The 13,460-nt window shown below is 34.6% G+C and overlaps 1 protein-coding gene across 1 annotated transcript; it reads right to left on the minus strand.

The window, feature by feature from the left end:
• Positions 1–5,115: 5,115 nt before the first annotated feature.
• LOC133795264 (uncharacterized) lies at positions 5,116–6,708 on the minus strand. Its single transcript, XM_062232719.1, has one exon. It carries the CDS (start codon positions 6,706–6,708, stop codon positions 5,116–5,118), a length of 1,593 nt encoding a protein of 530 aa, XP_062088703.1.
• Between the last annotated feature and the right edge of the window lie 6,752 nt (positions 6,709–13,460).

Below are 13,460 nucleotides of genomic sequence, written 5' to 3' on the forward strand. Positions count from 1 at the left end.
CAAAAATCATGAACATAAAAGTAATCCACATATTCATCAACATAAGAACACATACTTGCACATAATTCATATCAATCTTAACCAAGTAAGACATATTTCACATATCACGAAATTCATCAATTACATATCACACAACACCTTCATGATATTCATATAACCATTCTTCACATACTTATCATATGCATCATCATCATACCATACTTAACTTATCAGATGTACACAATCAATGTAGTCATGCATCTTACACTTAAGCACAAAAGGTGAGATTTACTTACCTTAGGTCCTTAGCTTATTTTAAAATTACTCACCAAGAGTCAATCAATCAAATCCATACAAATCCTATTCAAGGAACATCATATATTAAATTCTATCAAAATCGTAAATATACACTATTGATAGTGTATATGAACAATACCATAAAGTATATAAATGATAATAATAATTATTATCAACGTAATGCAAATAACTCTTCATATAAAACCATGTTTTAAACCTTGCTCATAAGATAATGTACTCTTATGATAATAATAATAATAATAATAATAATAATAATAATAATAATAATAATAATAATAATAATAATAATAATCCCAACAACAATAATAATTATCGTCTATAAATAAACTTATTTCAATATTAATAACAAAATACTTCAATAACAATACGTATATGAATGTATATATTCAAATAGTCATTTTATAAAAGAAATCATATTTTTAACATAAAATTGTAATAATCAATATAATGATAATAATATAAATATAAATATTTATATTATTATTAATTAGTCATAATATCAATTCCAGTAGTACAATAAATATATTTTCTCCAAAATTCACCGGTCTTACAAATATCAATAACTGTAAGAAACTAATATTTGATATTATTTTAATATTCAAATATTAACAAAAATATTAATATACAATAATAATGGTTAAATAATAGGTTTACTATAAATCACACTTTTCATGTATATATATATATATACATGAAATTGTATTCTTGATTTACTTAACAAAACAATAACAATAATAATTAAAATTAATTAATCATAATAATTTCCATATTAATGGAAAATCAATTAAATATGTATTTTTATAATTTATTTAATATTTAATATTTTCTGTAAAATTGGGCAGCACAACGGCTATAAAGTGGACAATCCCAAAATCAAAACATGTATCAAAAATACATATAATCCCAGACAGCCAGTATAATTACAGAAAAATATTCCATTTATCAATAATATATAATTATATACTATAAATACACATAATAACAATCACAATTAAATCACAATATATAGGTCAAAGAAATTATACCATATAACCATATAAGAAGTAACCATATAACCATATAATCCCCGGCAACGGCGCCAAAAAAAAACTTGTTGTATCCCAAAAGAGGGTGTTTTAATATTTAAACTCGCAAGTGCACGAATCGTTTCGGAATATAATGTTCATGTAAGTACGAGGTCGAACCCATGAGAGTTGACTAACATCAAAAGAAACTATTTCAAACAAAGCAATAATATTTTAACCTAGTTCCAAATATTTGATGAGATTTTGTTTTAGAAAAATAAAAGACAAGTAATAAAAAGATTTAAGATTAAATAGAAAAATGGTTTGCAAATGATATATGTAAAATAAGATTATTAAGATTTTAGAATCCACAAAATGCAAGTTCAATAGTATTTATAAGTATATTGATTTCCAAGTTTTGATATAGTTGAAATAAATCACACTATATATTTTTTCAAAATATATTTTTTATTAAAGCACAAGTTACTCTTTCAAAAATGTAGGATTTTTCTTCACTTATATAAGATATAATTTCTAAGCATTAGTTGTGTTACAACCTAATGAAACTACAAAAAATCAAAGAGATTATGTTTAGGCAAAATATGATACTTATGCTCTAAGAATTAGATGTGAACAATTTAATGAAAAACATTTAATCAAAGAATATCATATTTTTGCATAATGAAGAACTAAGTGTAATATGCTTTAACAATCAACACTAGATGAAAAATGCATATCTTTGATAGAAAAATCCATAAACAATGTTGTACAAATGGGAAATCAACATACAAAAAAAAAAATACTATCTAGTTACATTTTGCTTCATCGTCATCTTAATAACCTTTGAAAAAGATTAGAAGCTCATAACTAGATAAAAATTACAAAATAACATACTTGACATGCTCTTCAAAAGATGAAAATGGTAGAGAGAAACTAGTGAAAAGAAGAGAGAAAAATGTGTAGAAGATGTTGAAAAAAAGATGAAGAAGAAGAGCTCCCCAAATGGTCTTACAAGACTCTATTTATAGGCAAAATATGGAGATTAAATTAATCAAATTAAAATAAATAAATTGATTAATTTAATTGTGTTGGGAAGTGATAGGATAAATAGAGTAAGTATAAGAGTATTGGAAAGATGAAATGTTTGGTTGGGTAAAATATTAGTGAAAAACTATGGTAAAAAAATAAATTAGGAATGTTTATTTAGGTAAGAAAAATAGGGAAGAGTGAATTGATATTTGAGTGAAAAATATTGGGAAAGAAAAACATAATTTTTGGCATTTTGGTGGCTATTTGGCAACTGGTTTAGGCAAAAGATTGTGGCTGTCTTTGTGTTGAAGAGCCAGGCGTGGCTGGTGGAGGGACTTAGGCCGTGACTGCTGGAGCTTCTTGGGCCTTGGTGGTTTGATTGCTGAAGGTGGACTTGGGCCAAAGGAGATGCTGGCTGAATGGAGATTTGAGCCTTGGGCGTGAGGTGGCAGCTGGTCCGAAGGTGGCTGAATGCTGATGGAATGAAGTGCATTCCTGAAGGAAACACGTGAAGGCTGGGAGAATACGGACGCTGATGGCTTTGATGGAGCTGATGCTGGGCCGAAATGGTACTGTAGCTGAGGGGTGTAACGGGCTTGGCTGAAGGAAAATGCCAGCTTTTTACAACCTTTTCTTTGAAAATGCCATTTCTTCTCCTTCAATTTTCTTATTTTTCAATAGCAAAAATACACCAAATACTCAAACAAAATAAACATAAACTAAATCATAATAAAATATTTCCATTATAAAATAAATCAAGTTAATTCTTTGAAAATATTAATTATAACTTAATTTATATTTAACATTGAAGCTCAACATTACATCTTACTCCTAACTTAACAATATTAATTTTAAATAATTTAAACTATAACATTTTATAATAATATAACTATAAAAATACACAAAAATCTATAAAATTAAAATAAACCTAATAAATTCAAAATTACTTAAAAAACTTAATAAATCAATTAAGAACTCAAGAACTAAGCAACAATTAACACATAAAAAGTGGTAAAATAACTCTATTTTGTAGAGTTATCCCCGGCAACGGCGCCAAAAACTTGTAGATCCAAAAAAAGGGTGTTTTAATATTTAAACTCGCAAGTGCACGAATCGTTTCGGAATATAATGTTCATGTAAGTACGAAGTCGAACCCATGGGAGTTGACTAACATCAAAAGAAACTATTTCAAACAAAGCAAGAATATTCTAACCTAGTTCCAAATATTTGATGAGATTTTGTTTTAGAAAAATAAAAGACAAGTAATAAAAATATTAATGATAAAAATGATTTTCAAATGAGATATGTAAAATAAGATTATTAAGATTTTAGAATCCACAAAATGCAAGTTCAATAGTATTTATAAGTATATTGATTCCCAAGTTTTGATATAGTTGAAATAAATCACACTATATATTTTTTCATAATATATTTTCTATTCAAGCACAAGTTACTCTTTAAAAAATGTAGGATTTTTCTTCACTTATATAAGATATAATTTCTAAGCATTAGTTGTTGAAATTCTCTTATTTGGATTAAACTAATTGATTAATTCAAATAATTAATCCAAGGATGTATGTAAAACCACGTTTTAACAGATTGCGGAAATGCTTAAACAGATGTATGATATGTGTCAACAGAATTACTTAATCAGAAACGTAAAAATAAAGGACACACGAATTTTTACGTGGTATCAACAACCTTTGCAGGTTGTTACTAATCCACGAGGCCACGCCCAGAGAATGAAGTTTATTAGATAAGAATTATTCAAATTACAATCACCAATTGACTTATACAATCTTAAAGACTCCCTCTTTAAATTGTCGCAATCCCAGCAATTTGACACTTCCTAATAACACTTCCAAATGACTCAGAAACTTGAACTCCCTTCAACTTCTGGTCCGTGCACTAATCCTCCCGAAGAGTGACTCACACTACAAGCTTCTCCCGAAGCTCTTAAACAAAGTGTCCTTGAGAGTTTTACCTGCAAAACAGTTAACAAACATATGCAAGAAAAACAGAAAACAAAACAAAGAGCTCTAGGACAAAATCTCTCTACACATGAAAACGGCACTTCAACAAAATATGAAATCAATCTCTGAAGTGATAACCTAATCGTCTAGGTCAGAAGCTTTTATAGAGAAACAAAAGCAAAAATAAAGAATATTCACCATTGAATACTTGATGCACAAGATAATTCTAAATAAGGTAAATATCCATCTGTTTTGACAAAACCGGATTTTGCTGAAACAAAAGATACCCAGACTTTCCTAACCGAGACAAAAAGAATAAATGACAAGAATATTTCCAAGATAATTTCCAGATTTATTCTATATACGGAAAGAGACATTTACAGCAGAGAATATTACACAATAAACAGGATTTAATCAATAAATACAATATTAATTTTGACTAAAACCAAAAATGCCAATAAACTAAAAATAGAAACAAATCCCTCAAAACCGGGATTTTACAATCTCCCCCTTTGGCACTTTGGAAGGCAAAATTAATATAACACTCCTGCAAGAAAAACAAGTTAGTGATTACCAAATAAAACTCCCCCTGCGAAAAAGCACAAGTGAGCACAAGTAATCAAAAACAAGTAATCATAAAAAAACTCCCCCTCAAAAAGTAGAGGGCCGGATTCTGATGTTCACAAAAACTTAAAAATAAACCAGGAGTGCTTCTCCCCCTATTTGTCTGTCAAAGTACCAAAGAAAAATAGAAAAGACCCCAAAAGACCAATGTTGTATGGCAAAATAAACAAATAAAATAAAGACAGTGATCAAGAATTTGAAGCACGGGTGGCAAGCATCAGTAGGTCTTGAATGGACTGCTGGATGATAGCAAACTTTGTGTGAAGATCAGCCATACTAGAATGAAGGAACGCCAATTCTGTAGCCACAGCAGGTGAAACTGTTGGGACAGAATCAGGGGGCAGGTCCTCAGATACGAAATTGAGGGACTGAGGCTTTACTTTCTTGGTGCTTGGTGCTTCGCCAGTCTCATTTGAAGGGCCACCTGATCGGAATGAAACGGCAGTAGAGGCAAGGACCAAGTCTTCGGTCTCCAGTTTGATGTCATTATTCTGCATGCTAAGAATTTTATAAATGAGATGGGGAAAGGTCAAATTAAGAGACTTACGATTACCCCTGCGGAAACCAACAATTTGATCAAAAATGTGTTTCGCCAGATCAACTTCTATGCCTGTGCCAACTTTATAGAGGAATGCGGCCAGGTCAAAAGAAATGGTGTTAGTGTGAGATGTAGGCTTCCAGTTTGAAGTGGCAAACTTGTGGAGCACATCATACATATTTGTCAGGTTGGTGACCACCAGAACAGTGTTGGGGGACCACTGCATGCGTTGTCCCACGAGCTCGGACAACACTTCATCGCGATCAAGTGTTTCAGCAGCTTGGTCTTCAACAGTTGCAATCGGAATTTGGAGTGCGATTGCAATATCTTTAGGAGCGAAGGAGTACCATTGTCCGCGGACATAAACCTTTTCGAAGTGAGGGGACTTTGGATCAAGCACATCATGGGTAAGATTGGCATAAAACTCCTTCACAACACGCTCCACATAGCCAGAAAGCTTCACCAGGGACCCAACCCACTCACGGGTTTGAAGCAAGATGAGAACTCCGAAGGACCTATGATCACTAAGAACAAAATTCCTCTCGGGAAGGAACTTACGATGGGCATACAGCATCATATCTCGTTCATTGTCATTATAACAGAAGGAATAAGAGTGAGGTTGAAATTTTACCACTGACTTAGTAAGAGGAGAACCAAACCGAGAGATGGGTTTCTCGCCTTTTCCCTTGGATGAGGGTTTTGTTTCCACAGGACTGGGAACAGTGGCGACAGGGCTTGGGACTGTGTCCACATCTGGATCAGACGACGCAACATCTTCCTCTTCCCTTGGCTCAGAGTCGGTGGATGATTCTTCAGGTTCCTGAGATAGCTCTTTGTCAGAGGCCACTTTCTCTGGGATATCTTCTGTGGATTCGTCACCAATTGTTTCTTCTTCTTCATCTGCCTCAGAAGTGGACGGTGATGGTGGGTTGTCCTTGAGACGTTTCTTGATCGAGGATAAAGGAGAGACAGTCGAATTGGAGGGCGTTTTCCTCTTCAAAAGACCTTTGTCAGATGTCTTTGATGGGAGAGACGACTTCTTTGGTGGAGAGGGTTCGACATACCCTTTTTCGGATGCCCTAGTCTTTTTGGTTGGAGCGCTCTGAGAAGAAGGAATACCAGATTCCTTTTTGGTCACCACCCCTTTAGGTGGAGGTGACAACACAGGGACAGCAGCATCAACATCGGGGAACACCAGAGGGGTCGCCGTGAGAACCGGAGTTGTCTGCTTACGCGGTTTCATTTTGGGTTTTTTTCCCTGCAGATGAACTAGGCGTCGAGACGGACTTGGGAAGAGCAGAGGCAGAAGGCGAGGCTGTGCTGTCAGGTGTTTCAGACAGAGGATTTGAGAGATTGGTTGGAGTTTTCTTTGAGTGTGCTCCTCTGGTCCTCACCATGGTATCTATAACAAAAGAAAAACAAAGACAAGAAATAACAGCCAAGAAGATGAAGAAGAGTTAGAGAAATCGTGTGAGAGAGACAAGAGGAAGAAACCCTTATATAAAGGACCAAACCGAATGTGATCTTTCCATTACTCAAAAAGGACGGTTAATTGCCCAAAAATCTGTCACATCTCTCTGAAATAACTACTCAAATCTGACAAGGAAGAGATATTTCCTTTTTCAAAAAAATTTCTTATTAAGACCAAATATCCTCATCATGGCACACGATCGCCTTGCTCCCTTCCTTTACACTTTTCTTTCCCTTTTTATTACAACAATAGAGGAACACAAAAGGAAACCGAATTTAATGGTGAAGATCACGACACAATAAGAGAGATCAAACCCTAGCCATACAATTTCAAAAAAAGGAAACCACATTAAAGACTTTAAGACTTTAACACAATATTCTCAATTAATTCACGTGAGATGTCAAGAATAAAAAAAAATCTTGAATAACTTGGTATATTGAAAAGAAACTCATAAAAGCAATATTCATAAAACCAAGATTCGGTCAAGACAATTCCCCCATATTTCCTTTTCCTTTTTTTTATATTTTTATTATTATTATTATTATTATTTTTTTAAATGTAATAGAATACAACTTGAATTATGGGCACGTGACAAACAATCTGAACAATCAATGAGAGAATCATGTGTGTATGAGAACCTTAAAATAAGAAACCTTGTGAAGATGAACTCTTGAGCAATACCTGAACACAAATCAAGCACAATCCAGTTACTAAGCATATTTCAAAATGAATCAAACACTATGTGAACATTTATTATAAATTTTTCTTTTTCCTTTTTTTTTTAAATTCGGTGAATCACAACTTCAAGCATATGTGTGTGAGAGTGTAGCAAGGGAACATTGCCCAATTTGACAGAAAGTCTCTTTCTAAATTTTGTACCCTATGAAGACGCTCTCACACTTACCCTAGTGGTAGCCTTTTTCTATGGTAGAGTATCCTCTTTATAACTCCGAATTACAAAGTTCCAACTTACTCAAAGATGGCTTTCACACACTAGGAAGGTAGCTCTATTCATTCATAGGAGCCTGAAATTGTGAAACACTAAACACCACTGTCACATAAAACAATGCTTGATTCATAGAAATATACTACGAAGGGATTGCTATTTGATTTTACTCTAGGCAAGAAAATCAGGAATTCATACAACACAGGATAATTTATTCTAAGACATACACACAGATTCTCAAAATGTTTGAACAGATTCTAAGTTCGTGCCAGCAACCAAGAACCAATACTTTAAACAAGACAAACTCCCAAGGATTTTCTGAGGAAGTCAAACCTAACCGAATCCAAGGCCTTGGTGAAAATATCTGCAAGTTGTTTTTCAGTTTCAATATACTCAAGCACAAGAGTTTTATTCTCAACTAATTCTCTTATGAAATGGTGTCGAATATCAATGTGCTTAGTCCTAGAGTGTTGTACCGGATTTTTTGAAATGTTGATAGCACTTGTGTTATCACAAAAAACAGTTAAGGTGTCAAGATCAAACCCATAGTCTTTCAGCATTTGTTTCATCCATAAGAGTTGAGCACAACAACTTCCAGCAGCAATGTATTCTGCCTCACCAGTGGAGAGGGAGATAGAGTTTTGTTTTTTGCTGTGCCATGACACCAGATTGTTCCCTAGATAGAAACATCCCCCACTAGTACTCTTTCGATCATCGGTGTTGCCAGCCCAATCTGCATCACTAAAACACACAAGAGTGGGATTAGTTTCTTTGGTGTACCAAAGCCCATAATCAGTTGTTCCATGAACATATCTAATTATTCTTTTCACAGCCTTCACATGAGATTCCATTGGATTTCCTTGGTACCTGGCACACACACCAACACTATAACACAAGTCAGGTCTACTAGCAGTGAGATAAAGCAAACTACCAATCATACTCCTATAGAGTGTAGGATCAACTTTGACACCATTCTCATCTTTTGTGAGTTTAGTTGTGGTGCTCATTGGTGTTTTTGCAAATTTTGAGCTTTCAAGACCAAATTTCTTGACCAAATTCTTTGCATATTTGCTTTGACTCACAAAAGTGCCTTCCTCCATTTGCTTTACCTGCAGACCTAGAAAAAACGTTAGTTCACCCACCATACTCATTTCAAACTCGACTTTCATTTGTTCCACAAATTTTTCAACTTCTGACTCAGAGGTAGAGCCAAAAACAATGTCATCCACATAGATTTGAGCAATTATGATATGTGAATCAACAGTCTTGATGAACAATGTTTTGTCAACTCCTCCCCTTTTGTACCCATGTGACACCAAGAAATTTGTAAGTTTCTCATACCATGCCCTTGGTGCCTGCTTGAGCCCATAAAGAGCTTTGTCTAGCTTGTAGACATGGTCAGGTGCATGAGGGTCTTCAAACCCTTTAGGTTGTTCAACATAAACCTCCTCATTTAAAACACCATTCAAGAATGCGGATTTCACATCCATTTGAAACAACCTGAAACCAATCAAACACGCAATAGAGAGTAACAAACGTATAGATTCCAGTCTTGCAACTGGGGCAAATGTTTCATCAAAATCTATCCCTTCCACTTGTGTGTATCCTTGTGCCACCAATCTTGCCTTATTTCTTATGATAGTACCAAATTCATCAGATTTATTTTTAAAGATCCATTTAGTACCAATAATATTTGTGTCAAGTGGACGGGGCACAAGATTCCACACTTTATTTCTAAAAAATTGCTCCAATTCTTCCTGCATAGCCTCAATCCAATTAGCATCAGTTAATGCCTCTTTCACATTTTTAGGCTCAAAATTGGATAAAAAACAAGCAAAACGAGAAACATTACTAAACCTTTTTCGTGTCACCATGCTGTCTTTAGGATCCCCCAGAATTAAATCTGATGGATGGTTCAGTTTGACTCTGCTAGAGGGTTCTTTTCGAATCTCATCAGATATAATACCTGGAAACCTTTTTTCTGTCTGTTCAGTATCTGTGTCATCAGACTCAGGATCTGTGGAAACAGATGTTCCGGAGGTTCCCACAGCATGGTCATGAACAGGTTCACCGTCAACTTGCTCAACGGATTCGTCCACAAACCTGTCAATTTCTTCTTCTGTAGAAAATTCAGAGAAATCTCGAACATCATCAATAACAACATTAATTGACTCCATAACAGTTTGGGTTCTCATGTTATACACACGATAAGCCTTACTATTAGTGGAATACCCAAGAAATACACCCTCATCACTTTTGTTATCAAATTTTCCCAGATGTTCTCTATCTCTCAAAATGTAACAAGCACATCCAAACACATGAAAATAAGCAACACTAGGATTTTTACCTTTCCAAATTTCATATGAGGTTTTAGAGGTACCTGGACGAAGAAAGACACGATTTATGATATAGCAAGCAGTACTAATGGCTTCAGCCCATAGCCTCTTAGTTAGTTTCTTGCTATTCAACATTACCCTAGCCATTTCTTGCAGGGTACGATTCTTCCTTTCCACTACGCCATTCTGTTGAGGAGTTTTAGGAGCTGAGAACTCATGAGTTATACCTGCAGCCTTACAAAATTCATCATAGACCGAGTTCTCAAACTCCTTTCCATTATCGCTACGTATTCGCAAAAAATTTTCAATTGTGCAATCTTTTTCAACCTGCAACTTAGTACACAAGGTTTTAAACGCATCAAACGTATCTGATTTTTCCCTTAAAAATTCAACCCATGTGTATCTAGAAAAATCATCTACACACAAATATATACCTCTTACCATTCAAGCTTTCAACTTGAATTGGACCCATTAGATCCATGTGAAGCAATTCTAGCACTTTCGAAGTATTAATGTCGGAGACACTTTTATGAGTGCTTTTTAGTTGCTTACCAAGTTGGCATTCTTTGCATTTGCCTTCAGTTTCCTTACCCAAACTAGGTAAGCCACGAACAATCCCTGCATGAGACAACTTTTTCAACAGTTTAAAGTTTATATGCCCAAGTTTAGCATGCCACACATCAGTATTGTTACCTAAGGCAGAATAACACATGAAAGAGGGTAACATGGTATAACAATTGTCTCTAGACCTGTACCCTTCAAGAATTTCCTCACCATCTTGATTTACTACAACACAATTTTCTTTATCAAAGTTGACCGTGAAGCCTTGGTCACAAATTTGGCTAATGCTAAGAAGATTAGCCTTAAGTCCTTCAACAAGTAAAATTCCTTTAATTCTAGGTAACCCATCAAAATCAAGAGTACCTATTCCAAGAACATTTCCTTCAATACCATTACCGAACGTGACTGATCCACAATGCATAGGTCTTAAGTTAGTGAGAATTGTCTTGTTACCTGTCATATGTCTAGAACAACCACTGTCAAAATACCATAAGTAAGACGAAGGAAGTCTATCATCACAAATTCCAGCAAAACATTTTTTCTTTTCAATCCAAACATTTTTTGATTTAGATCTTTTCACTTTCATGTTTTCTTTGAAATAATTCAATTTTTCAAAGTATTTGTTTTCAGCAAAATTCATGAGAGTGAAACATCTTGGTCTAATATGTCCCTTTCTCCCACAGAAGTGACATGTGGGAATGAACACAGTATTCTTACCTTTTTTCTTACGACCAGTGAACCTTTTTTCTGTAACAACAGGTTTGTTTTCTGTTGAGTCAGACACTATACCTGTGGGAGCAAAACTTTCAGGTGCCAATAACCCTGCAGAAACAAACACAGTTTTTTGCACTTTTTGAGAACTTGAGGCTCCAAGTCCTATGTGCCCTTGTTGACCTGCATTCTGAATTTCCTCAAAAACAGTAGATCCAGGGTTAAGCATTCTAACATTCTTATTGAGATTCTCAAGATCTTTTGTCAATTTGCTTATTTCATTAATTTTCGAATTAATATCATTTTCTAGCAATTCATTTTGATCAACAAGTATTTTAATCTCAGCAGAAAGTTCTTTGTTCTTACTAACCAATGATCGATTCTCAGAACACAATTTCTCCCATGATTCATACAATTTTTTGTATGCTTCTCCTAGAGACTCATCATTTAGATCGGATTCATCACTATCCGAGCTTTCACCTTTGGTGCAATTGTTTAGGCACACCATTTTGGCCTCTCTCAATGTTGACTCAGAAACGCTGGTTGTGAACGCAACGTTCTCTTTTTCCTCTTCACTGTTATCCAAGTCTTCGTCACTCCATGTAACGATCATACCTTTCTTGTTCTTTTTGAGAGTGTTTGCACATTCAGCCTGGATGTGCCCAAAGCCTTCACATTCCCTGCACTGAATACCCTTTTTGTTAGAGAAAGAGAAATTACCTCTAGGAGCCTTTCCAATGGTTTGCCTATTCCCAATCTTTTTCATGTATTTTTGAAATTTTTTTGAGAGCAAAGCCATTTCATTATCACCATCTCCCTCATCAGGGGTCTTCATCTCCGTGCTTTTGAAAGCAATCGTTTTTTCTTTTTATTTTGATGGGTTAGGTTTGTCCTTTTGACGAATCTTTTGGTTAAGCTCAAAAGTTCGTAGTGATCCCATCAACTCTTCCACCTTCATGTTGCTGAAATCTTTTGCTTCTTCCATTGCTGTGAGCTTCACATTAAACCTGTCAGGTAGAACTCTAACAATTTTCCTAACAAGTACAGAATCATCAAGTTTCTCACCCAAAGCAAAATATTCATTAGCAATATCAGAAAGTCTTTCATAGAATTCAGTTAAAGTCTCAGAATCAGACATTCTGAGATCATCAAACCTAGTTTGAAGCATAATGAATCGAGATCTCTTGACATCAGCTGTTCCTTCAAATTGAGTTTGAAGGATTTTCCAAGCTTCTTTAGCAGAGGTGCAAGTGGAAACAAGCTTTATAAAACTTTCTCCAACACCATTGAATATGGCGTGAAGAGCTTTATTATTATAGCTAGATAATTTTTCTTTTTCTGTATCCCAAACAAGTTCAGATTTTACAATTGTGCTTCCATCTTCACCTTTTTCAGTAGGAGGTGACCATCCAGACAAAATTGCTCTCCATGCTTTCTCATCTTGAGCTTTTATAAAGGCTCTCATCCTAACTTTCCAATATGGATAGTTTGAGTCATTTAGCAATGGAGGTCGAGACACCGAACTACCTTCAGCAAAGAAAGACATTTCACACAAAACAAATCAAACGAAAAATAACCACAAGATCTCACTAAGAGTTTAGTGAACCGCTCTGATACCAATTGAAATTCGCTTATTTGGATTAAACTAATTGATTAATTCAAATAATTAATCCAAGGATGTATGTAAAACCACGTTTTAACAGATTGCGGAAATGCTTAAACAGATGTATGATATGTGTCAACAGAATTACTTAATCAGAAACGTAAAAATAAAGGACACACGAATTTTTACGTGGTATCAACAACCTTTGCAGGTTGTTACTAATCCACGAGGCCACGCCCAGAGAATGAAGTTTATTAGATAAGAATTATTCAAATTACAATCACCAATTGACTTATACAATCTTAAAGACTCCCTCTTTAAATTGTCGCAATCCCAGCAATTTGACACTTCCTAATAACACTTCCAA

This window comes from Humulus lupulus, chromosome 8 (assembly GCF_963169125.1).
Source record: "Humulus lupulus chromosome 8, drHumLupu1.1, whole genome shotgun sequence".
Classification (NCBI taxonomy): Eukaryota; Viridiplantae; Streptophyta; class Magnoliopsida; order Rosales; family Cannabaceae; genus Humulus; species Humulus lupulus.